Source organism: Cheilinus undulatus, linkage group 3 (genome assembly GCF_018320785.1).
Source record: "Cheilinus undulatus linkage group 3, ASM1832078v1, whole genome shotgun sequence".
Taxonomy (NCBI): domain Eukaryota; kingdom Metazoa; phylum Chordata; class Actinopteri; order Labriformes; family Labridae; genus Cheilinus; species Cheilinus undulatus.
In genome coordinates, this window is record NC_054867.1 from 29,851,298 (window position 1) to 29,877,914 (window position 26,617).

The 26,617-nt window shown below is 39.3% G+C and overlaps 2 protein-coding genes across 2 annotated transcripts; one reads left to right on the forward strand and one right to left on the reverse strand.

Moving 5' to 3' along the window:
• The first annotated feature begins 9,151 nt into the window (after positions 1-9,151).
• On the forward strand, positions 9,152-14,962 carry LOC121507159 (retinol dehydrogenase 10-B-like). The gene is made up of 5 exons (XM_041783346.1): positions 9,152-9,601; positions 13,732-13,830; positions 13,929-14,074; positions 14,150-14,281; positions 14,370-14,962. The coding sequence occupies exons 1-5, from the start codon at positions 9,152-9,154 to the stop codon at positions 14,488-14,490; spliced, it is 948 nt and encodes a 315-aa protein (XP_041639280.1). The 3' UTR covers positions 14,491-14,962.
• Positions 14,963-15,094: 132 nt separating this feature from the next.
• cse1l (CSE1 chromosome segregation 1-like (yeast)) lies at positions 15,095-26,567 on the reverse strand. Its single transcript, XM_041783345.1, has 25 exons — positions 26,429-26,567; positions 25,555-25,650; positions 25,284-25,426; positions 25,054-25,155; positions 24,814-24,959; positions 24,622-24,712; positions 24,432-24,539; positions 22,302-22,394; positions 22,040-22,207; positions 21,830-21,959; positions 21,645-21,710; positions 21,107-21,309; positions 20,921-21,005; positions 20,764-20,825; positions 20,539-20,675; positions 19,524-19,627; positions 19,313-19,410; positions 19,071-19,221; positions 18,784-18,992; positions 17,765-17,862; positions 17,588-17,673; positions 17,347-17,428; positions 16,287-16,433; positions 15,904-16,135; positions 15,095-15,750 (listed from the first exon to the last, which is right to left on the reverse strand). Exons 2-25 carry the CDS (start codon positions 25,637-25,639, stop codon positions 15,661-15,663), a joined length of 2,916 nt encoding a protein of 971 aa, XP_041639279.1. The 5' UTR covers positions 25,640-25,650; positions 26,429-26,567; the 3' UTR covers positions 15,095-15,660.
• Positions 26,568-26,617: the final 50 nt, after the last annotated feature.

Consider the following 26,617-nt stretch of genomic DNA (forward strand, 5'->3'; position numbering starts at 1 on the left):
GATAGTTTTAGCCTTGTGAGCTTTAGCAACATAGCAATGCTGGCTAGGTAATTAAGGTTAGGGCATAAGCCAATGTAGCTTAAGCTAACTTGGCTATGTAGATAACATGTTGTGCAGCAGCTTTGTCTAGCTTCATTTGCTATGTAGCTACATTAGCTAAATAGCTCTATTATCTATGTAGCTTATGCAACTAACAAAACTGTGTGAGCTACATGAGCTATGTGAGCCCAGCTTGCTGTGTTAGAATGTTTACATGGAGGACCAGCTTAGCAAAAGTTTAACCTGATTTTATTCCAAAAGTTTTAGCGCATATTTCCATTCTGAGACATATGGCGTCACAGAGTAACGCTGTCAGAGTGTGGCTGAGAGTGGCTGTCAGAGATGTACGGTCTACAGCCAGACCCCTCTCAATATTACTGCCCCAGAACACTGACTGAAAGTGACTGCTGACATTAATCCTTATACATCCACCCATCCATTTTCTATATTGCTTATCCCTTTCAGGGTTGCGGGGGGCTGGAGCCTACCCCAGCTATCGGGGTAGGGGCGAGAGGCGGGATACACCCTGGACTGATCGACAGTCAATAGCAGGGCTGACATATTGAGACAGACGACCAGGCAAACTCACACCTATGGCCAATTAAGAGTCAAAAATTAACCTAATGAGGTTTGGTGTTGGGAGGAAGCCAGAGTTAATCCTTATAAAATCTGTAGCTGATATGAACTTATTAATGTTAGCTAATTAGCACTCACCTAGGCTTTATGATAAAGAATATTTTGACTTTCTCAGCAGGAAAATACTCAAGCACATCAAAAATACATAAAACAGTACATAATTTAGTAGCCTTTCATCCTGGTAACTGTGCAGGTAGAGGGATTCCCCACTACTGTCGTTACACCAGAGCACAAATATCACCAAAGCTAAGCTATGGCTTGGACATTTAAGATTTTCATGATCTAAATATTTCCCCTGTACTGTATAAGGGTCCAAATTTACACAAACTTACAGTTTGAAGTAATATCTTAGTTTTCTGCAGTTTTTAGCTGATGTCATTTCAAAAGATATGGAATTAAGATGCCTGGTGCTGCAGCTATGCACAGTGTTCAAAAGTAGCTGCCACTGCTGTAAGCTTTTTTTGCCCTGCAGGCCTCTGTACTGGACTGAAAGCTATTAATGCAAAAAGTATGAGTAAATCTCAGTTTTCAGCAGGAACTCCATATTGCCAGTTTCCATGACAAGGGAAACAGTGGCGCTTTCAGTAGTTTGTACTTCAAAAACCCATTTAGAAAGGTTTATATTTTTAGACATCCAAAACACTGTTGTCATGTTAATGAACATCCAAACTCCACGAAACGTCTCAGTGTGAGGATGAAGTTTTTGTCATGCAAACATGGCCTGTGTTTTTTAAAATGTACTCTGGAATCTGTCAAATTGCAGTCTCACCTGTAATTGTAGTGTCAAAATGTGATTATTAAGTATATTTTGATTTAAAAACTAAACAAGTTTGCAAGAAATCCCAATTTTTACGTTGTTACCACAACAACCATTGACCCATTTGTCTGAGAGTCACAGGTAGCACAGTCACTCATTAAGCCAAAACACCAGTCTGCTTGAGTTGAACCTACTGAAGCATCTAGATAGTGGACCTTCTGTTCAGTCACAGTCTCTTTCTATCACTCTGAGTCGCACACATCCTGGCAAGACTGAGCATGACATACACCTGAACCTAAAGGTGCTGCTGCTGTGTTATGCGAGCGGTCACCTCGGCTCCTGTTGAGGGAGAGAGAGTGTGAAATGTGAATGGAACATGAACTAGCAGTGGCTGACAGGTGAGAGTTGTCAGCCTGATCACACCTGACAGCCCGTAATGATGGCTGCAGAGCTCTGCTCCTAACCTCAAAGACCTCTGACACCAACAAAATGATCACTGGAACATTATTTGAGAGCCCCCTTTATACGGTAAGAGTGAAGCACCACCTCAGGCAGGAGCATCTGCCATCCCAGTCCGTCAATGAGCAATAAAGACAGCTTTTTTAAATGTGCGTTTTACCACTGAGGACTTTTTGTGCAGAATGACAGAGCAAAAATGCACTTTGGGTTTAGGCATCTATTTGAGGATTTTTTTTCTGTGCTTCTATAAATACCATCCTGGGCATGCAAATGGAGAGTCTGGGCCAGCAGAAGGAGGGCTCAGTTACAGCTAAGTCTTTGGTCAGACGGTGTCACATAGAGCTCTGAGGTACAAACTTTGTAAGCAAAGAATCAGGAAAAAAGGGGTCGCAGTCATTGGCGTGTGTGATATGTTCCTTAACGCTGCATGGTGATGGGATAACAAACGTCAAACTGACTAATGTTGATGTGGTTTTCACTACTCAAGGCATTAGGAGCAGAAGAAAATGCCGGAAAGATAAAAGAGGAGGGTGTTACACAGTGAAGAGTGCAGATTCATTAACATTCATCACACAACAGTCACACATGCAGTAAATACTGAAAGATCTGTGGATTAAAGCTCTCATCATGGTGGATCACTTTCAGACAAGCCATATTTAAATGGTTACTACTTTCTCTTTTAGAGAATCTTAATAATGTCTCTTGTTCTTATTTTCTGAACTGCACTTTACTAACCAAGCAAATAAAACTGTCTGCATACAAATGAACATTTTGGTTCAAGTCTAATCTCCAAAAGCACAAATTTTAATGTGATTTTATTTAAGCACAATAAGCCACAGTAGAGGTCAAAGCCAATACAGATGAATAATTGTATTTTCTGAATCTTCCCCCCTCTGTTCAGGGAATTTTCACCTCTGGTCAGCTCACACTCGTCTGTTCACTGCCCACGCTGTGTATGGGGAAATGTCTGTTTTGTAAAATTTCATACTTTGTACCAGTTGTTGAATATGATCTTTGTGGTTCCTTGTTGTTCAACGCATGTAGCGCTACTAAATTTTGTCACACAGGCCTTGTAAATACTATGGACAGTAAGAAGCTTTAGGACAAAGTCTATGATCAGAGACTCTGAAGCATTTTCCTCCTTTTACTGACTGATGCTTAATAAAAGACAATAACCCAGAGATGCTGCTCCATGCCTCACTTTCTTTACTGTTGTTTTCATTAATACTGAATATTTAAAACCGCAGAGGCCGTTTTAGTCATCTAGAGGCCCCAAGCAAAGACCAGGCCCGTCTCTAATCAGCTAAAAGCAATCTTTCTATTTTCTGGTGGCAAAGCCAGAGAAGTACAGGACATACCCAAATAAGAAAAAGACCCAAATACCCAACAGCACTTGCTCATTGGGATCATCGTTACTAAATCTCACTGCATCATTTTAGTGTAGCAAGTCTGTAGACCAGGCGTAACTTAAAAACATGTTCACTGTTGGTGCAATATCCCTTCTTATGCCCCAAATCATGCATTTTTATGTACTGCAGGCCATTTTACCACAACTAATCAACCAAGTAGCTGTTTCAGCGTGTCTTTAGTAATCTACCTAACTGTAATGGCTTTATATGAAGACATAATTTTGGATCATAAAAATCCATTTAGATTTCTTTCCCCAGTGTTGGCCCATTATTTCCATTCAAAATACACACTTTATTGATTATGATTGATTATAATGACTACATCTCAAGGCCCCATGGAAAATGAGGCAAATTACCTACATTTGCCTGACGATAAATCCACCTATGAATACAGGAGAGCCAGTAATGAGATTATGATGACTGGACCATCTGAGTTGATCGAAACTGGAAATCTGATACAACAGCATCCTCTGGTGTTCAAGTACAGAACCCACACAATAGTTTCCATAGAGATAGTTACCAATTCCTGTTTTATGAGGTAAATTAGAGTATAACTAGACAGTCCATTTCTAGAGTGGCATCCATATTGTGATCAGAAATCAATTGTAGAGTAAAAAAAAAGAAAAGAAATTAAAAAAAAAAATCCACTCAAGGTGGTGTCTTTAGATGTCTTGTAGTCTGTCTGTTAAACAGTGATGGAAAAAGTACAAAACTACTGTACTCAAGTGAAAGTACTGTTAATGTGGTTAAAATATACTTTAGTAAAAGTAAAAGACCTGGTCTATGATTCACCTCAAAATATTTAGAATTTTAAAAATGTACTTGAGTCGCTACTGAGGAGCTGTACAGTAAAATATGACCTCTCCTTATAAGCAAGAATGGCAAGAAAAAGGATCTTTAACCAAGTTGCTGAGGTAAAGTCACACCTCTATAAAAAAAAAGTAGAATACACAGCAAAACTGACAGTGTTGTTTAAATTCTTATGGAGTTAAATTTACCACATGCAGTGTTTATATTGATTCACTCTTTATATAGTTAAACTACACTTTTGGAAAGATTCAATGCATACTGACTTTCAGAGCAGCTAAAGTCACAGGCAGGTAACTCTAACTCAGTGGGCTACTTCAATCATGGTGCAAATGTGTCTCACTTAACAAAATAGCAATCCATCAGAAAAATGCCCAAAAAGGAATCCCAGCAGGGATCACTGTACAAGAGGCAGCATCCATCTACATCTAAACACATCTAAAACACATCTAAACCCTCTAGAGCATGATGGGGAACTTCACCAACACATCCCCCATTTAACATTGCAGTGGGCAGTGCTTAGGTCAATTGATTCTTTACTAATTGAGCTAACACTGGTAGAGCAGCACAGTCAAATAAGTCCAACACTTGATACCATTTCACTCAGAATGGAGTTCAAATCAACCCTGAGATACCAACACTCCAGTTTTTGTCATGTACAACAGCAACGGCTGTTCATAAAGTTTGTGGCACTGTGTAGTCAACACAAGTGGAAGAACTACAAAAGTGTTGTTCTTAAGTGATAGTACAGTTACTCAGGGCAAAACTCATTTAAGTGGAATTAAAAGCACTGATTTCAAAATGTACTAAAAAAAAAGTGCAAGTATCCAAAAACACTACTAAATTACAGTAATTATAGTTACAGTTATTTTCTACCTCTAGTTTAAACTATGTGAAATTTAGATACTAAGCTAAAATGCCATTAAACAGATAAATTATAGGACAGATTCAACAATCTGAAACCAGCAAGTACCTGGAATTGTTTTGATCACTTTCATTGCCAAAGAAGTTCATAATGAAAAAGATTCACAAATTTGCAAGTTGAAATATTTCACAACTCCACAAAATTCACAAAACAATTCTTTGTTCTCCTAATACATCTGTAGTTTTGATTTCATCCTGTAGTGAATCAAAGTGAGGAACCCTTTCAACCACTCTATCGAGTACACGAAGCACTCCTTTCTACAATTTTTTAATCTTTGTTTTTCTAAGTTAGTTGAATTACTATATTGGAATTACAAGACAGTAATGGAGCTTAGAGTAGTTAAAAGCAGGACGACTGCTTCATTGCCATTCATTAATAAACACTCATACATGTGATGCCCTTTCCCAGCTGTTTCCTGCTCTGGTAATCAGCTGGAATTGGCATCTTCTCACTTAAGCTCTGAACCAACCCCATTCTGCTATGATCCCTCTTGATCCAATCGTCCTGCTGCTGTCATATTTTAAAATCTGTTCTCCTCTCCTCTGCAGTCAGTCTGCTGCAACACTGCAGATGTGGGGCTAACCTTCATGGAGGAGGGTCCTTCATTTGGGTCTATCAGGCAATTTCTGTTAAAAAAAAAAAAACTAGGCATACCATGTTAAATTAAAAATAGCACAAAAGCAGAGAAATGTGCGTGGTTTTGGAAAAATATATGGATAGTTTTGAGTACATGCCACAAACATTTCAAGAAAGTAGGGAAAGGGTAATGCTTAACTCATCCTTTTCCTTTCAACAACTCCTGAGAGTTTGGGGACAGAGGGACAGGTTTCATTACTTTAGAAAGTGAAATGTAATATTTCAGCTGTTCAAAAGTTCATGGTCTTTTTCTCTATTTTCACTTAAAAATGGAGATTAAAAAGTTTTGCAAATCTGTTTTATGCACATTTTTATCCATGTTCTGCCTTGTTTGGAGACAGGACTGTGGTTTTACTTTACCTAACATCATTATTTTGTCAATCTTCTGACAAAGTGTACACTATAAGGATTGTTTGTGTCACGGTTGACCTCAGCAGCTTTACTCAAAACTCTGCGTCTAAGTCTAACTTCTAAAATAATCTCATTAGATGCTTTCTATTTCTGGTCCCTGGCATGTTTGTAATCTCAGCTGTGGCTAATATCAGTGAAAGTCTCATCTGAAGCACGCTGCACATTCCCATCTAATATGTTTGATTGCGTCATACCTTCATCATAGCTGAAGTTTTGAAGAGGATTACATCACAGTCAATGCCAGTCACGACTTGAATCTTTTCACAAGACACAAACAGGCTTAACTCCCACCAGGAACAATCTCTGCAGGTACAGCAGACGTGAAATAAAACCATTAAAGAAGACCTCACAAGGGTAGCTACAGCTCATTATAACTGAGATGTAAAGTTTAAGCTAACATGAACTGAGAAAATATCAAAAGAAGAATATTAGAAGAATGTATATCAGGGATTTGTGCACACGTGCTTCAGGTTTATCACCTTAACATTTCACTTTAAGTTGGATAATCCCCTCACATCATGGATCAGGAATAACTTTCTCTAACTGATGAAAGGAATGTCGACTTGAAAACACACTTGTGTAAAAGGCATGTACTGTTGACTGTAGCTGAGGTGAATTTATTACATAAAGCCAGACAAAGGATGAGGGTATGACTTATTAAGCATCAGGAAAAGAATGATTTACTAGTAGATCTTTTCTGGGCAGCTATGGGCCAAAAGGAACAGGCCAAGCTAGGCAATTGCTTGAGGCTGTGTCCTACAAGGGGCCTAAAGATGCAGTCATCATGAGTGTTCATCAGATATGAGCTAAGTATTTCAGATTGATTGATTAAAACTTGCAAATTATTGTAAATTAGGAGCCACGAGTGAATGGCATGGTTTCTAACATATAAATCATGGACAAAAGTAATTGTTCACACCTGTTAATTATTGAATTCAGGTGTTTAAGTCAGACCGGTTGCTATCAACTCAAGCATGCAGTCTCTATTTAAAAACATCTGTGATACAAAATAGGTCATTCTGAGAAGCTCAGTGACTTCAAGCGTGGTACTGCGATGGATGCCTGAAATTTCATCCCTGCTGGAGATCCCTCCTAGTGATATTATTTGAAAATGGAAGCGTTTAGGAACAACAGCAACTTAGCCACCAAGCAGAAGACCACGAAAAATTCCAGAGTGGAGTAAACAATTGTTAAGGTGCATGCTGCGTAAAAGTCCCCAACACTCCTCTGATTCCACCCGAAGATTTCTAACCTTCCACTGGTACTAATGTAAACACAAAAACAATGCAGCAGGAGCTTCATGGAAATGGTTTCAATGGACGAGCACCTGCATGCATACCTTGCATAATCAAGTCCAATGCAAAGTGCATTCATGAATCCATGCAAACATGAATCACGCACAAAAGGTCTGAGGATTATTTAGGGTGGGCTGTGGCCCCCTGGTGGACTTTAGAGGGAATTGCAGGTGGGATGTGAGAGGTCATTTACAATAAATAGATGAGATATATTTCATTTTGAGTTGAATTGAAGTTTAAACTACAATAAAATACTCAATTAAATGTATGTTATGTTTTTTAAAGTCTCAGAACAGAAAAAAAAAACAGTCCAAAGATTTAAGTTTCATATCACCTTTTGATCATTTATCATGTCTGATGTGTCACAGCTTAACCTGCTAAGACCCAGCATACACAAATGAGGACGTTACATTTTGGCTTCTGCTGCTGTTAGAAATGTTGAGATAATTGTGCAGAGTTTCAGCTGAAGTTTAATTAGTCAGCTTGAAATGTTGGGATAATCTGCTGTTTGGGTGTTTTGGAGAATTTACTTGGAAGTTATCAAGTATTTTCATGGAAATTTATGGGATATGTGTGTATATTTGGAGCGTTTTATTGGTAGATATGGGGAAATTGCTTTTTATTAATTTATATAATGGCCTTTTGTGGGAATTTGGAACGTGTAATTGTAATTTATTTGGAAATTGGAATGAGAACTTGTGGGTACAGGTTGTCCTTTCATATTTTCAGGAATTTTCATTAAAATTTCAGGGAATTTGTCTGGATGTTTGTCATTTTCATGGAATTTTGGAGAATATATTTGTTGTTTTTTTTTTAGCATTTGCAAAGAAATTTTGGGGAAATTTGCTTACAATGTTTTAGAAATTTGCATAGTTTTTGGAGAAATTCTCATTCTAAGGTTGTGCTTTATAATAAAGTTTCATTTAGGGATTTGAGGACAATTGAAAGATGTTTTGGGAAGATAATTTTCACAGAAATATCTGTCAGTTTCTTTGACATTTTGGGGATTTTTTTTGGATGTTGTTAAGGAAAATTTCCAAGAAATTCTTGGTCAAAGACAAAGCTGACTTTTTTTTATTGATCAGACCCTACTTATCTCAGTAGGTTAATGAAATAACTATATGGAGGTAATACTTTGAGTCTTGTGTTGTGGTTTAAGGTTTGGGTTGAATGATTCTTCAGCAGAACTTTTTGCAAAATTAACAAAGTAAATAGTTAAGTTTAAAGTTCATGCCTCTTTGCTCTTTACTGTATAGAACCAAGAGGCTTTTATTTTGAAAAATAGCACACCACAATCTATTTTGTTCTCCTGCCCTGGATTCATTCTGGCGTGTAGTTCTTCTACTTAATCCTTTACAAATTGTGCATAGGGATGAAATTGTTTAATTTCCAAACCTGTGCTCATCCACGTTCTGAACCACAAATCCAAAGAGCAAAATACTCTGACTATGCACCCTGGTGTTGTTTACATCTCTCCTCTTGTTCTAAGACTGGCTCTGGACCTGCGTGTTTTCTTAATCCATCCTCCAGTCTCACTCAGTCTCTGTTTTGACCGGTTATGAATGTGCACGGGTTACAGCCAGTCTTCTCAGTCATCAACAAAAAAAGCTCTTTTATTGGTGGCCAGCATCACTGCGTCCTAATCCGGTACTCACAGGTTATATAAAATGGCCATCCAATCCCACGGCGCTCACAGAAAACAACTAGTCCGGAGCTTGGCGGTCTGCTTGTGCAGCTCATTAGTGTGTTCTGCAGAAGTGAGTGGAACAGGACCATCATGATCGTTATCGTGGACCTTCTGCTGATGCTCATAGATCTGACTTACTCCATAGTGGCAGCTATCGTCCAGACCTTTCTGCGACCTCGGCTCAAGTGCATTGATGGGGAGCTGTGTCTGATAACAGGGGCCGGGGGGGCGCTGGGTCGCCTTTTTGCCTTGGAGTTTGCTAAAGAAGGGGCGCATCTGGTGCTATGGGACTGTAACGCTGCTGCCAACGAGCAGACCGCCGCGCTGGCGCGCGAGCTGGGGGTGAAAGTGCACGCCTACACGGTGGACCTGTCCAAGCGTCAGAGCATCTACCAGGCAGCGGACAGGGTGAGGGCGGAGGTCGGGGAGGTGTCCATACTGGTGAACAACGCGGGTGTGGTGGCCGGGCGGAGGCTGCTCGACTGTCCGGACGAGCTCCTGGAACGGACTCTGCTTGTCAACTGTCACGCGCTGTTCTGGGTGAGACGTTGACGCACGTACCTTTACGTGCAGACACTTCATTCTTCCATCTTCATTTGCTTGACACAGAGCCTCATCCATCATGCTCACATGAATTACATAACTTGAATTCAGCTCTTTGCCCCGCCGGCTCTGCTCAGTATTTGTGCATTGATGTATGAAGGGATCAGATGGGAGCTAGAGCATCACCCTACAGTCTGTCCCTGCTACTCTGTTAAATGTGTCCGAGCTAACAGCGGGTTTCAGCAGGTGGTCGTCCACTCATCCACAGAATAACAGGAGCTCACGTGAGCCCACCACTTAAAATGGAATGTGACTCTGCCCCTGATCCTCTTAAGGCCTCAGATCTCATACTGTATTATAAAAAGGGTAAGCTCATTAGCATCAGCTATCAAAGACATCAGCAACACAAATACAGGGTCTGGATGAGCTTTAACATAATCAACACTCAATCTTAGCCAATACTTTTAACATGGAGAGCTATGCCATTATTACCTCCGCCAAGGAGGTTATGTGATGGGGTGGGTTGGTTTGTTTGTTCGTTTATTCGTTTGTTAGCATCATAACTCAAAAAGTTCTGGATGGATTTTGATAAAATTTTTAGGAATTGTCAGAAATGACATAAGGTAGAACTGATTAGATTTTGGGAGTGATCCGGATAACCGTCTGGATCCAGGGATTTTGTACTATTGGGAGATAAAGGGCTAATGGCGGAGGTCTGCGCTGTTACCACTTTACACCAGGAGATGGTTGACATGAGTAACTTCAATCCCAGCAGCCTTTTGGGTGTGTTTCTATTCAAAGTTTTGGAGTTTATAGAGTTTGAAAGATGCATGCCCGGCTGAGAAGACGAGTCGGAGCGTAACAGAGAGAAAGACAGCGAATTGTAGCGAGAATACTCACAATGCTGGGAGGAATAGAGGAATATTCACCCTCTGCCATGACTTCCAGTCGTCCAGTTAGACCATGGGTGAGACTTTCAGTGCATCTGTTGGCACCGGCAAGCAATGCTTTTCCCATGACAGTGCATCTGGAGTGATGCCAATGCTTTGTTACACCGTGTTTCTACCCCGCCGAGGAGAGAGTAATTGGCAGATGCAGTGGTGGGGGGCACATGGGGATGGGTCCAGGAATTTTTTTAAAGGATTCTTCACCTTTGGGAGATAGGGCTAATGGCGGAAGTCTGCGCTCTCAGAGTGCTTTTCTAATGTGTTATGAATACTAGAGTCAAGCAAATATGAGTTAAACAGAAAAGAGATGTGACCAGAGAATTAAAATGTTTCACAAAATCAATGAAACAATAAAATATTACACTATAACGCAGAACAAGTTGAAAACACTCAACATTTTTGTTACACTTATCACACCAAAGTCTTTTAGTAGTGGAAAAAAATTTTTGAGTGCAACTCAACCTAAAATAGCTATATAATTAACACTGCAATCCCTGAAGAGTTAACAGAACTTAAAACATCAGAGGCAACTGATGGAACAAAAAAAAAATAAAATGCTATTATTTGTTAAGGAGTAGTTACTATACTTACTAGGGCTGGGCAATTAATCGCAAATCAGATTAAATCACTATATGGCCTGCTGCAATTTACAAATCGCAGAAGTTGCAATATTTCTTTAACTTAGAATGTGTCAAAATACCAGTTTAATACATTTATTTTTTGCAGCAGCAGAGATTTTATACACAGAATGGTTTACAAAAATCCTCCTTTTTGTGTTTTATGTATTTTTTTTTTTATCAAAACAAGAGGCATAAAAATTATAATCCCCTTCAATAAAACAATTGATAACAAATTTGCAATATGAGCAAAAATAACTGCAGGTATTTTTTAATCGTTCTACCCTAGTTCATTCTATCTAATATTAATGAAGCTTGGCATTAGTTCACAGAAATCACACACAGCTCTTTCTCTCAACACAGCGGTCCATTTAAATATAACATACTTCTCACTAATCTCTGCTTGCATTAATGCTGATGCACCACGCTGCTGCTGTTGCTGCTGGAAAAGCTTAACCTCCTCCACCCCAGCTGACTCCTTTATAGCTTAAAGTTTGTTGCACCCTCATATTCATGCTACTATGGATTAATGCTTCAAAAATAATCTCATTGTTTTTAGTATCAACTGCCATAAATGTATCTGCTTGACAAACCCAAGGAACTTCTTTTGAGGAGATGATTTTGCAATGAAATGGTTAAATGTATGATGACAGTGTTCCTGACTTAATATAGGTTATGATATATACAACGATTTATTGCTTGAACTTGTTGAAAAATACAGGAGCTGAGGAACCTAATAATAATCACAAACTGAATCACAATCACAATATTGGGGAAAAGATTAACGATTTGCAAAAATAATCTAATTGTCTATAGACAATTAGATTATTTTTGCAAATCGTTCAGCCCTAATACTTGTAAATTTGACTTTTTTTCAGTTAAACTACACTGGAAACTTTGCTATACTTAAAAATTCTGTTCAAATCCAACTCACAACATCAGGTTTGTTACATGGAAAAGGTTCCTGATTACTCGGACCCACTGTAGGAAGGGGCTCTTGCAAAGCCTGCAATGAAATGTGTGTTTTCATTTATTTTTTCTTGGTAATTAATGTTATTACTGAATCAAAAACACTTTAATGAATGGGTCTACAAACTAAAAGAATGAGCAGAATAAAAGTCTGCAGCTCAGTCTGAGTCCAGTCATAAACATGTTCTGTTGTAGCATTGGAACCAGCTGGGTGACTAAGTGAGTATAACTGCTGTGCCATCATAATTAAGCATGGTTAACAGGTTAAATGTGTGCGCTCTCCTCTCAAAGCAACATACAATGAGTGTGCTCAGTGTGTCTTGAGCGCAGCTCTGCAGTGATTTATCTTATAGCGGCTAAACAACTGTTTAAGGGTGTGATGAACTCATGACTTGCTTGCTTTAAGTCCATGGTAAGTCAAAGAACAAGGCTGTGGCTTTAAATTAGGACTGAGTAAGGTGTCCAAGTGTGTAACTGCCCTAACCTGACTCGCCAGATGGATTTGTTTTACACATCGCCAGTGAAAAAACAAGTAAAGAGGCGTATCCACCTGCTTTGCAAGGTTTTAACGGCCCCGTTTCAAAGCAAATGCTCTTCTTCTTTGGCTATACCTGCCGAGCACAAAACATCACAGAAGCATGCTGCCACCTACTGGCTGAACCTTTATGTAACCCAAACTCCTTTGTTACATTTGTTTCATTTGATATCACTTTAAACTAGATTAAACTGTGATGATTTTATTTATTTGTTATAAATAAAGGTGGAAAATATGTGTTATTGAAAAAAATCAAGTACACATGTTCCTAATACTATGACAGTCACAAATCATGTTTGGGAGTGTGCGTGAATTTTGGGAACCTCTGGGTGAGCTATGACTGAAAACATGAACTACAGCAGCCTTCCTTAAAAGAAAGCAAATGTGACTGACAAGATGGTAGTCCATCTAAAAGTGCTTTACAAAAAAATAAATACATTTGATTTCTCCCTGTACCTAGAGCTGTTTGATAAAGAGCACAATGATGTGTCCCAGAGCTGTCACCAGAAATTAATCTCAGTGCAGAGAGATGAAGTGCATCTAAGGGCTTGAGACTAGTACTGGCTGCATGTCCATAAATAGCATCAACATAATCCTGTACAGAAAGGGAGACTGCTTTAATAATTCTTTTTCCTGTATATCTAGTAATAAAGACCAGCTGGTAAGTTTTTCATCCATTCAGATGCCTAGGTATTTCTACAATTGCACTTTTATTGTATTACTGCCACTGCAAAAAAACAAAACAAAAAAACAAAAAACAATATTCCTTGCATTTGAAAGTAACATTAGTTTTTGATTAACTCAGGACCAGTTTTATGTTTTGCAGGTAGCTTTGGAGAATATTAAATGTTCTTGCAGATTTATAGTGTTAGAGGTGTTGGATCAAATCATTTAAATCTGTTTTATTTCCTTGCACGATTTAAATTCCATTCAGTGTTTCCATAAACATACTGGGGTCGATTATAGAAGTCTCAAAGGGTCACACTGCCATGTAACATTTCCACCTCAAATCTATAAAAGGTGCTAAACTTGTCTTTACAATCTATACCTAACCAACAGATGACAAAGGCCTTCCTGCCCCAGATGAAAGCAAGAAACTGCGGTCACATAGTGACGGTTGCCAGTGCTCTCGGCCTCTTCAGTACTGCATGTGTGGAGGTAAGATCTGATCTAAAAAAAGTTCCTCTCCAAAGTAAATCATTCAAGAGAACATTCAAATCCAGTACAATTCGCTGGCGTTTGCTTTCTTCCTGCAGGATTACTGTGCCAGTAAATTTGGAGCTGTTGGTTTTCATGAGTCACTGACACATGAGCTGCTTGCAGAGGACCTGAGTGGCATCAAAACCACTCTGGTCTGCCCTTACATCGTGGACACAGGGATGTTTGCAGGCTGTGAAATCAGGTGAGATGGCTCAGTTTATTTCTGGTTGTAAACACTGAGAGAAAATAAATTCTATAATGGTTTTATGTGCGTCAGGAAGGAACTTCGGAGTTTGATTCCGCCCCTGGAGCCCCTCTACACCGTCCAACAGTCCATGAAAGCCATTTTAGCCGAGCAGCAAATGATCTGTATTCCACGCCTCATGTACATCCCCTTCCTTACACGAGCGTAAGTACATAAACATTTCACTACCTGCTGCACCTTAGGAACACCGTAGCTTTAAAGAATTACACTGAGTCTTGTTTTTCTTCTCTAGGTTGCTGCCTTGGGATGCAAATGTTGCAACGTATCGCTTCATGGGAGGAGATAAATGCATGCTACCCTTCATCAAGAATGTTGAACTGAAGACCTCCAATGGACTCTTCAAGTCCTCCTGAAAAATTGTATTTAAACTCCTGGACCAATGCAGACACCAAAGGCTAACTCTTGAGTGTTCTTATTTCATTATTTTATCTGAAGGGAAAGGCCTAAAATCCTTGATGGTATGCAACATTTCAAACACTGTTGCAGAAATCCTGAGATGCTCTGCTCAATGGTGGAGTGTCATCTCAAGAAAAACCAACAGACTTTTCAAACTGAAGAAAGATTTTGCTTGGTTTGAGATATTTTAAAGAAATAACAATCAACTTGGGCTGTATGTCTGAGTGGAGCTTAGTTCTACAAACGGCTACACTCAGAACAGCAAGGGAGAGGTTTTGAAGGGAGAGAGGAAGTATGCTGAGGGACAGTGGAGGGATGGCCAGAGAAAAGAATAGTTTAAGTCTGAGACTGGTGCTGAAGTGCGAGATCTACTAGACATCTCTAATGTAAGTTGATAAAGTTTTAGATCTAAAGAGAACAGATCTCAATCTAACGGAACTCTTTCTTTAAATATAGTGATTTATAAACCTTTACATCAGAGGCCAAAGAAGCAGTCATCTTTTAAGACTAGAAAAAAATGATCTAAATCTAAAAGAGAAGAGACTGCAGTAATAACAGATCTATACAAGTGCCTCTTTTTATTCACATTAACAAACAGTGCAGAAACAAAGGCCAGACATGAACAAATCTACAGGAAACATGCAACAGAAAAATAGTAAGCATTATGTTTGAGCCACAGACTACAAACTCTTGTTATCACAAAAGGAAATACAAAAGAAGCGCTAAAGAAATCCCTCCCATGTGATTCAGATGTCCCACAATACTGCTGAGATGTTCCTCTGCTGCTGTCATTGAAATAAACTGATTGTATCATACGATGATATCCAATTCCTTGTTTGCCTCACCACACAGCAAACGAAAAGCCCCAACACAAGACATTAATTCTGTTATGTCAACTTTTGGTCATGTCTTTAAAAACCCTTAAAAAACTTCAATCAGAGAGCACACCTTTAATTCAGGCAAAACTCACAACTTCTCTGTTAATCCATCGTAAACTGTCAGGTCAAAGCAAATCTGTAAGGACTCAAGTTCAGCTGAAGCAGGTCTGTCAGAGTCACTGAGGTCAATGTGGCTCCTCCTGCACTGTACTGTGGTCTCCTTTTAAAGTGAACACTGTAGCATCGCTTTCAAACCAGCTGCACCGTGGCTGCTTGTAAATAACCCTGCAGGTACTGGAGGGCTTCTGCGTTCAGACTGGTGCTCAGCATTGATGGAACCTGCAGTGAAATACATGAAAACGAGGAGAAGTCACTCACCTAATCATTTAATGTTCGGCTATCGGGCCTAAAACGAACCTTTTCTTTCATTAGTAAACAAACAGACACAGATCCTCAGTTTCAGCATAGATTGGTATAACCATCTAAACTCACCCTTCCTGGACAGGCTGTAGAAAGCTTGTGGAGTGACTGGGCTAAAAGGATCTTGGGATTGCCAACAGCATCTCCAATTGGGTCATGCTCCTTCTTCCCTGCAAAGGCCAGTTGTGAGAATGCAGTTTGATAGCCTGGTGTGTCCTCAATGTCGATGAAGTGCTCGTCATCTGGGATGCTGTCATCCTCTGGCAACTCAAACAGACCAATGAGGGCCTGGAGAAGAGGGGTCCTGAACAAAAACATTCAACAAAACAAAATTCACCTCCGATAACTCAAATTAAATAAACACCATTTTGTTCCTTGGAAGACGTTTTCTGTGCCTGGAATAGTGTAACTGCATGAGAAGGTTTACTGTCTCATTCTTAAGATGTATTCCTCACCAGAGTTTAGTGTACTCCGTGTCCATCATTGAAGGGCATTCAGTGAGGATTTTTGTTATGCCGACAGCACAGATCTTCTTTTCTACTGCTCCAGACACTTTCTGAACCTCTGGAATTATTATCTTCTCCAACACCATACCAAACATCCTGAAAGACAAAAAGGAAAAATTATTGCAAGTGTTCAGTTGCAGCAGAGAAGATGTTTACTACATCTAGAACAAAGAACTTTGGTTACTTGGAAAAGCATTGGGATGATAATATTATGCAAGACAAATTTATTATACTGCAGCAGGAAATCTGTACTGAAATTTAAGGAATCTACTATCCCAATGCTTATGACATAAAGGTATCACATTACATTTAAGTGTGCCCTAAACCTCACTGGCACAAAGCTCATCTCCACTGTTACAGCTGGCATTTTCACACTGCTGCTTTCAAGGCCTGAATGTTGTGTCAACAGCAACAATGTAGCAGCTTTAATGGAACCAACTCTTAAAACCTTTTAAAACCAGTGCCAGAATACTTTTAGCCCTGAGTTTTTCCCGTCATCAAGATGTTGAGTTCTGTTCATATTAATCACTTAACTTTACCTTATCCATAAACATGTATTCATTTCCTTGTGGCCTGAGGTATAAAAGCGCTGTTGCAGGTAGGATCACAGTAGAAAGGTTAGAAACACATTCTTGTTCAGCATAGAACTAGGTCACCTTTAAAACACATTACACCTGCCATGAATCTGAGCTGACAACAGCATCCTCTTTCAAAAAGAGCCACCTTTTGAACTTTAAAGGGCTACGTGGGAAAAAAAGTTCTGGCTGAAGTATTCCTTTAGAAATGTTCTATTTCTGAAGTGTGATGCCTCTTTGCTGTGACTATGACAGGATTAAATCTCTAAAGTGAGCCATCAAATTCAAAGAGACGGGCAGCCTATGAATCTTTTCAGTAAAGGTCAAAGAACCATTGTTGTTTTCAAAGCAGCACTGATTGATAATGCACTCAGTCAGAGATAACAGTGTAGTCTTTCTCAACATCGTGTGGCTTTGAAAGAAAATGAACTTACTTTGGCTGGATGCTGTCGAAAATCTCCTGAAGTGCAATAGCTCCATATTTGACACAATATAAGTTGATGAACACCAAGAAACCTGTAAGAAAGAGAACACCAGTGAAATTTTAACACCTGACAATCAAAATGGTAGAAATTAAAAAAGGATTGGGCATAAGTTGCACAATACTCAATGTTTGATATACTAATGGAAATAAACAGAACATAAAAAAAAACGCAATGAGATGAGTGTACTTACTTTTGACAAACTTAGTGGTTTTGGAGCTTTGTAGCCTCTGGAAGAGCAAAATGAAGATTTGTTTCCTGTATTGAGTGATCGATTCTCTGGTAAGAGAAAAAACACATTAAGACTTAAATCGAACTCACAACCACAACAATATTTAGGCATACAGTTTATTCAGAGTACTGGACTTACGGGGGCATGTGCTCAACAATGCTGTTGAGAAGGTAAAAACCTTGGTGGTCGTTGGCCTTAGAAGCAATAAGTTTCTGAAAAACTCCAAGCAAACCAGGCTGAAAGGAAGAAAGGAGCAAATGTTAACTTATTGGTCACACAATTAAAATTAATCTCTAAACAATAATAAAATACATACAATCATAAGTTACTTAAAGCAAGCCACAATATATTACTATCTTCTGTGTTATTACTACAATTTACGGGCTCACACTATACGATCCAATGGTCGTGCAAGACCTGGGTGCTTTCTCTCTCTCTATCCCACACAAACAAACAGCATCACCATCTGTCAGCTGCAGGTAGGAATATTTCCTGCTAATTAATTTCCTTTATTGAAGGGGAGGTGTGTGTGTGTGTTGGGGGAGGCATTAGAAAGTCATTCCTGCTGTGGTCATGATGTATTAAGGTGCTGTCTGACAGTTACACAGGAAAAAATAACCCTAAAAGTTGAGGACTGTGCTTATGGTTCCGCTCTCACTGTGGGGGTGTTGTACGACCAAAATATCAAACATGTCAGAAATCCAACATTTGGAACACCTGGTCAGGCCGTTGTCGGTGGTCGTGTCCCCCTGTTCATATCACGACAAATGATGCACGATTGTGTGAGTGAAAATTCATGGTTGAATCAGAGGAAATTTGCAGTGTACACCCAGCTTAAGTGATTCAAGTCAGCTCCAAATTACTAGTGTGTTGAACTACTATTACCATTTCAACCACTAAAAGCATGGCTTCTGCCAAACTGGAACAATGCTCTTCTACTTGAATGCGTTGACATTAGCCACACTCAGCAAACCACTATGGTATTATTTACCTGAAGACATTATTATATGTTTAACAATCTGTCCTCACTTTCTGACTATTTTCTGAGGGCGGGTTTTCCCCCCAAGCTTTCAAGTGGCCAGAATTTAAATTTGTGTTTAACCAACTTCAAAGCGGGTCACATAGGAACATCCCTGTACTACACTGTCACCACCTACTATTTTATCTGCAGCAGAGCTGGCAATAGTGGTCCCTCCCTTCTCCAGGTAAGCCTGAAGCAGCCGCACCAGAGGAGGGATGTTTCCTGTCCGCTCCCACAGCACTGGCTGCAGCAGATGAGGGAATAAAGCCATGTAGGTAGAGGGAATAGAGTTGGAGTGAATCTCCAGGAGGAGTGACATGACCTGGAACACGTACGGAAGAAACTCTGCAACAGATAAAGACTGAAGATGAGTGGAGTCACCGCAAAAACAGAGTATTTTTTGACCTTTTATTTTGTACACACCCTGAACATCATTCTGAAGGATTTCAGTGAAAACGGGAAAGAGTGCCTCCTCAAAGCTGGTCACAGTGGTTGGGTTGGCCTTGCAGGTGATCCGCACAGAAAGACAGAGCGACTCAAACAAGTAGTGGTTAAAGTGAGGCTTGCTGGGATTCTGAAATCGAGAGACAGATTTTAGATTACTTGACACTTGTGTCTCCAAAACAAGCCAGGATATATGAGTAGTAACAGAGTATGGTAGTTACCTTGCTGACTAAGAGGAGCTTATGAGTGAGTTGACCAATCAGAGTGGGAATGTAGGGAACAATGGCATCCTGCAGCAGGGAGAAGCTGCGCATGATGGCTTAAAACAAAGAAAGAAAGGATGCAAAGATACAATGAGGCTTCTTTAAACAACATGAGCTGGTCTGACGCTGTTCGGGCAGCATTAATGAGCTTTTAGGAGGGCGGTTTTACCTTTCATGATATATTCATTTTCTGCGGAGCCGGGCAGAGCCAGTGCTTTGAACAGGTTGTTGAGCAGCTGTTCAGTGAAAGGCGCCATCTCTGCCGGAGTGATACTGAAATAAATACAGAGAATTATTTGTCACAATAAAGACTTATAGTGTATCCAAAATTACATTCTTCTGTACTGAATACTGCACATACAAAGTTCAAAGAGTAGAAAGTGTGTTTACTTGATAATCAAAAGCAGTATACTATTTGTGCACTCAAAATCATCCAAGAATTGTGTGTGGAACGACGGACACTTCGCACTCTCAAAAAAACGCCATATTGGTGATGTAGCGGATATTGTGCTGTTAGAATGCTAGCTTACATAAGAATGTTTAAGGAAACTGCAGCACATTTTAACCAAGAAAAAGGAAAATCTGTCATCTAAGATCTTTATCATCAGGTCAGACAAGGAAAAACTGAAAACTGTAATTAGCTACTCAAATTATAATCACTACGCCTCTGATTTAATTACTACAAGAGAAATTTTTCAAGAGACCACCATTTCCATAGATAAAGCCTCTTCATTGTGCTCTGAAATGCTCAAGATCAGAAGGTTCGGAGCCCCTGCCCCCATAGTTTCTTAAAATCCTGTGGGAAACACTGCAGTATACTCACAGAATTATGTGATTTGGGACACACTTTTTGTATCAGTACAGATGGATGCAAATCTGAGTAGATCATTTTTTGTCTTTTTGATTTATCTTAGTTTGAATAAACATTGTGTTTACCAACCAGATTTACTTTTACTTAAGTGCTGTAGTAAATACTGAACATGGATAAACCTTTAAGAGAAAGTAAGAAGAAACATGCTATCTTCTCATGTGTAGTTCTCGGCAAATATTTTCAGATCCATGATCAAAATGATCCCTTCTTATCTTGTTATTTGCTAAAATGTTGTACATTTACTTCATATTTTTTTAAGATTTCTGAAGATATGTTTGTAAAGAATCACCAGATTTAAACTTTTGATACTAACAGTGTGGTATTGTTGGGACCTCTCATTGTAAACAGCCTCTCCAAAGCGTGGGCAGCGTAAGTGTGCTCCACTATGCTCTCTGCCTGCAGGTGACTTATCAGCAGAGGAACTGCCTGTAGCAGCTGCTCCTTAGGGAGCTAAAGGAAAGAAACAAAAAGAAAAGCTGTGATTCATGCAGTTTTAATTTGGAAAGCCAACTAGTCTTAGAAAAGTTCACAGTCTTACCTGACTTCTGAAGATCATGACATACTTGATGGCATCTGCCTTCAGCACAGGGAACTCATTTACTAAAATCACAGTAAGCATATCGTGTTATTTTGCATTTATTTGAAGCACAATGTTGTTACACATAATCCATCAAAAATTGTAACATTGCTCTCACCATTGGGGGATTTTAAGTCAGTGAGAATGTGGTTCACAAAGAACTCATTCAGATTCACCAACTCATTGGCTTGTGTTATTCCATGCTGCAGAAAAATAAGGACCAAGTAAATCATTCTGTCAAAAGCTAAATACAAATTTTGACAGATTTGCAGTTGTATTCGTCAAAAATCAAACTAAGCACTACCTTCTGTGTCTGTGCTTTGGATGCCAGTGATGTGACCAGGTAGATGGCTGCATCTTTATGCTTCCAGTTTTCTCCAGGGTTCTTGGCGTACTCTCCCAGCATGGAGCTCACATAACCAGAGAAGATCGCTGTGACAGGACCCTCGAAAAACTTACAAAGGCCTCTTACTAGGTCACAGGCTGCTCTGCGACGAGTGTCGATGTCTGAGGTAGGAGAATGGATAAAGTTCACATGAGGATTATGACTATCATTGGCAAACTTATGTACTGAATTAATTACCAGACTGATGAAATGTCTTCTTATGAAATGTTAAATATAAGAACTTGACTATGAATATTTACATTAGTGACAATAAGGGGTGTGGCAAGACTTGCATGGGCAATCTCCAGTTTAGTTGGACTACTACTAGGAGCTGCTGCTCAGCCTCTATGCAGCCTGTTAATTTTACAAGATATTTTCACATTGATGAAAAATCTTTCAATATTTTAGTCTAATGGATCTCGTCACACTCCTTGTGAGAACATGTCTCAATCTTTACCTGATCCTTCAAGATCTCTTCTGATGTATTCTTCAGAGTTATCTTCAAAAGCTTCCTCATCAGCACCTATAATATTACAGGCATTTTGGTCATTATGACACTGTATAAAAGAGGAGATGTTTGTCCAAATAATGAGTGGTACTTCTCTGAGCTATGCAATGAAAAAGGAGAAAGCATTCACTCACTTCTGAACTCCATGTTGGGAACAATGACCTTCTCACAAATGCTAGTCAGAGTGTTCTGATCCTCAAATAGATGCTTGTAGTGTGGCCTCTCACAAACAGATGCCAAGAACTGGATAGCATTGCTCACCAGCTGTAGAAAAGACAAAGAGTGCTCTTAGTACATGAACTTCAGAAACAGCACAGAAAATAGTGGAAGAGCAGTTTACTCACCAGGTCATATTTAACTTCCTGGCCGGTAGAAACTAAGAGGTTCCAGATAGCTGTGACAAAGCGCGGTAAATATGGCTGGAATTCTTCGTCGTACTTTTGAGCATAAAGAGCAGCGTTGTCACAGATCTGAGACTTCAGCAGCTCGAGCAGACCTGCCTCCTCCTCGTCCTGGGAAGTTGTTATAAAATGCAAAAATCTTTAAAAGCTCAATTGAGCACTGCAGTGTACGAAAATGAAGTGGAAATGGAAAATAAAAACTCACATCTGTCTGTAAAAGCTTATTATCCAAAGTCAGTAGGCCATGGAAATTGGTCATCCAGGTTTCCATATTGTCTTCAAAAAACTCTGGAAGGTCCTGTGTCAAGATACCAAAATCAGTTTAAAGCAATTTTTTCTCAGTGCATCTGATTTACAAAAATATTAACTTTACATCTTCACAGTGAAAACTAATTTTGCTTCAGGGGTTGTAATAACTTATTACTGCTTTACTACAGCACCAAAATCTTTCAACAAGTCATACAAACTATCTAACTGCATGAATTTACATTAAGAGGTGACAGTAAACAGTTTTAAAAACAGATGTTTTACCATAAGGACTGATCTTAAATTTTGAGGTATTTGTTTAGGGTGGAGGCTGCTTGTTTAAAGATCAGGGTGGAAAACTACTAATACTTCTAGTATATATTTTTTTAAGTCAAAGATGAGGAGCGAATGTGTCCTTGCCAATGGTGAAAAATCAAAGGAACCTCTTAATAGTGGATAAAATGCCCACAATACCTTACAGTCTTCCCAACAGCATGCATGCATCAGATATGGCTTCCCACCACATAACTAAATACTATTGCTGCACAATTCATCTTATCCAGATCATAATCATAAATGTGATGTTAGGCTGTGCAATTTCATAACTACATAAAAGGCTGCAATTTTTTATGTTAAGTACTTAGAAGGTTTACAAAAATGCTTGAAGAGGTTACAATTACAGTTTGTAGGGGAACATCTATTTTTCAAAATGGATATATACAATTATATTGTAGAAAATACAGATCTCACGATTTTTTGATACTTACTATATGTTTTTAGTTTAGACATACACACTTCAAAACTATTCTCTGCATTTTCCTATGATATTTTGAAATCACATTCTTAAATCACAATCACACATTTCCACTAAATAATACAGAACTATTATCATATGAATCTGGCCCAAACTTCACCAATTCAATATTCATTTCTCTGCCCAAGGAATTTCACTGACTTTAAAAATAATATGACATCTTGGCTTTTGTTTTGAAGGCAGAGAAACAGGTACTTTGTACTGACAAGCCCTTGTGATGACAGCCAAATAAAGTTTTCTTTGGTGTTGACACATGTCAAATCAAAACATTTCAGCCACAGATATGGATATTTAAGCATCTGTAGCTCCACCTCTGAGCTTAAAAGCTCAGCAGAGCAAAATCAAGAATAGTTTTCCCAGCACTTTGTTGAGCTCCCTTTCTCTATGTCCATGTCTACGTGAGCAACAGGAATGAAGTCAGAAATAGGTTATCTGGGTAATAACTGTGTCCTCAAGCACTTGCAAGCTGTTGGGACACTAAAACAGGAAACAGATCCACTAATATCCCATGCTGTTTGGACAGGGACTTACATGTTGTATTCAAATGCAACCCAAGTGTATGTAGGGCTGTTTGTGACTCACAGTTTTGTTTGATAATTAAGATTTTGCAATTCAGTACAGAGCTTCAAAATCTGAGATGAGAAAAGTTCAAGACTTCCAGAGGGTTGGAAATGCTTCCTGGTCATATCTCTAAAATCTAAACCACCTTTCCTGGCAAGTTCATGGAGGCAGGAACAGCTAATGAGTCTAAGTGGACAGTGAAGGAGAAGATTACAATACTAACAACCTTGGCTCAACATCAGTTCAGCCAACCTCCAGTCACAGCATCTGAGATGGTGTGAGATGTGGTCCTATCCCCTATTGTTTTCTGATTTTTTTCACCCATGTCACAATTACTTCAGTGCTCAGTTTTCCTGAACATTTACTGTTTTGGATATGGTTTGCTGTTGCGTAAATAACTAAAAGGGGTACTGAACTTCTAGTAAACTGGTGCTAACAGCTGCAATATCTACAAATCTCAAAAATAATTGGGACTTGCCAGATCATAAACAACCTTGTAACAAAACAGTTCATCTAATTATGATCATAATTATCCTGGGTGCAACTTCACAGATGGCCAATACATGCCATATACATTAATCACAAGAAAATAGCACTCAAAGAGCATGGATTGTGATGCATGTTTGTTACTGAGAGGTAAATAAGAAATCCCTTGACTATACTAAAAACAGTCAAACAAGCAAAGCCTTGTAGCAGGAAGCAAACTGAACTGACCTGGAAGTTAAGACTGTAGAACAGCTTGGAGATGAGTGTGAGCGAAGAGAAGAGGACCTTTAAGGCATTTACATCTGTAGCATGAGTCTGACACAGCTCAATAGTTGCCTGCAGTAGAGGAGAGAATAAAAGCATCAACATCTACGAATGTACTTGTGTGGTGGTAAATGAACTGAGAGTCATTCCAAACCTTGAACAGTTCTGTCAGAGGAAGGGCGAATGTGTCCAGCACTAGTTTAATCTCCGACCAAAGCTCATTTGACTTGAACTCGTGGCGATACCTTGACAAAAAAGTAAGGGGGGAAACATAAAAGATGTATGTTTTTATTCTGCTTGAAGTTTATCATAAGAGCATTTAAAACCACTTCAACAAGAGTTTTACCTCTTGAAAAGAGAATGTGCTGTACGAAGCACACCATTGATAATGTGGAAGTCTCCACTCCTGAAGCGGGTCACCATCTCTGTCAGCAGGTCCGGCCATTTTTGAGGGAAATCTTCCCGTCCTATTATACTGATGGCATCACTCAACTGTGGAGAGAAGAACAACAAAAGTCTGAATGAGATTCCTTCTTCAAGTTTGGAAATCAGGAAATTGAAGGCTTTGTGAGTTTTGGGGATGCACCTGTTTTTGAATCTGCTCTGGGCTGCTGAGCATCAAATTTACAATGTTTGCTTTGATGGCTGTGCGATCTGGATCAGAAACTTTGTTTGGTTCATCTTCAACCTTTGAAAAAACATCACAAAAGTAGGATCATCTCTTTAGAACAGTTATAAAAACACAGTACAAAAACTATCCTGGGTTAGTGCTGTTTTTGTAAAGTCTGTCTACACAGTAATCTTGGTAAGACTCACAATGCGCCAATTTCTTTTGATGTAGTTTTTGAAAGTTACAGCAGCACAGACACGAATCACGTTATCTTGCGACTTCTCCAGCAGAGTGAGTAGTAATAAGGGGTAGTTCTGGTTTCCCTCCACAGACTCAAGAAACTTCTCAGCTGAGAAAAAAAACGTAAACAAAAAAAAAGCATTACAAATCAGAGATATCAAGACAAGAGGTAGAAGGAAAAAGTTATGATAATCCAATTTAATAATAACCATCAGGAATATGTTGATGATGTATTACCTGGACGTCTGACAGTGGGGTCCGGGTCCAGTGTTTTCCTAAGGAACTCGGTTAGGGTTTGTAGATTAGCATCGTTCAGTTCCATGTTAGCAGTTTCTAAAGAGAAAAAAACAGGGATCGAATAAATAGAGAGAGAGCTGTTTTAGTGACCACTTGACGTAATTTACTACAACAGGAGAAGGCTAAATATTTAAATTCACATTGATTGTAGCTTACTGTCATTAAACGTGTATTGGTTCGCTAAAAGTTACGCGATGGATGCAAAGTTGGCTGTACACATAAACTCACTTTGGTTAACGCAGTTGGCTTCATTCTTCTGCCGACAAATGAAAAGTTGATTTACAGCTGCAATACCAGTTTCAGTCTCATAATTATTCTGCATTCTGCTCCTGACGTTAGCATACTAGCAGCTAGCCTAGCTAGAGCGGCTACATCGCAGCAATCTGGCATTAGCTCGGCTAGCTCCAATGACTGTAGATCGGTTTTGCAGACTAATGTCTATGCTAACTGTGTTGTCTTGCCCAAGCAAGTTAAACATAAACACATAGCCTAGTTGTTGGGACGCCCGCGATGTTTTAATTCACAGAAGCCTATCTATTGACCAGTGCTTTAAAATAACAAATGAACATACAACTATGTTCAAGGCGGCGTGGAGTGCTGTATCCTAACTCCAGCTCCTAGACCAAACCAACAACCGGTCTACTGCCCTGCTAACATTAGCCTTAGCTTGCTAATATGTTCTGTGCTAACCATAAAGTTAGCTAAATGCTAAACAGCGTGTATTAACGGACATATATTGTACTGTGACTCAATTTTAGAATTTTGAAGCCAATATGACAGAATATACGAATGATTCAGCGGCGGTTTTCCTTACCTTTACAGTAAATTTCAGTCAGAATGGGATGGAGAGGCACTGTGAACCGTTCAGACGTGCTCGCCGTGCCAGCTTTCAAACGTCTACAGCAAAAGGAACTGCGCGGTCAGTATACTGCGCAGGCGCACATGTCAGAAAGAAGCCGAAGACACACCTCCTGCTTGGTACATTCCATGGGTTGACTAGCTG

Bases quoted from the DNA above. Each gene is read 5' to 3' on its own strand.
- LOC121507159 (XM_041783346.1), top strand. From the start codon at position 9,152: ATGATCGTTATCGTGGACCTTCTGCTGATGCTCATAGATCTGACTTAC. The intron at 9,602-13,731 runs GTGAGACGTTGA...CCTAACCAACAG, and splicing joins ACTGTCACGCGCTGTTCTGG to ATGACAAAGGCCTTCCTGCC. The intron at 14,282-14,369 runs GTAAGTACATAA...TTTCTTCTCTAG, and splicing joins ATCCCCTTCCTTACACGAGC to GTTGCTGCCTTGGGATGCAA.
- cse1l (XM_041783345.1), bottom strand. From the start codon at position 25,639: ATGGAACTGAACGATGCTAATCTACAAACCCTAACCGAGTTCCTTAGG. The intron at 20,676-20,763 runs GTAAGACTGTGA...TCTTTCCTTTAG, and splicing joins TCATGATCTTCAGAAGTCAG to CTCCCTAAGGAGCAGCTGCT. The intron at 15,751-15,903 runs GTGAGTTTAGAT...ATTTCACTGCAG, and splicing joins CTACAGCCTGTCCAGGAAGG to GTTCCATCAATGCTGAGCAC.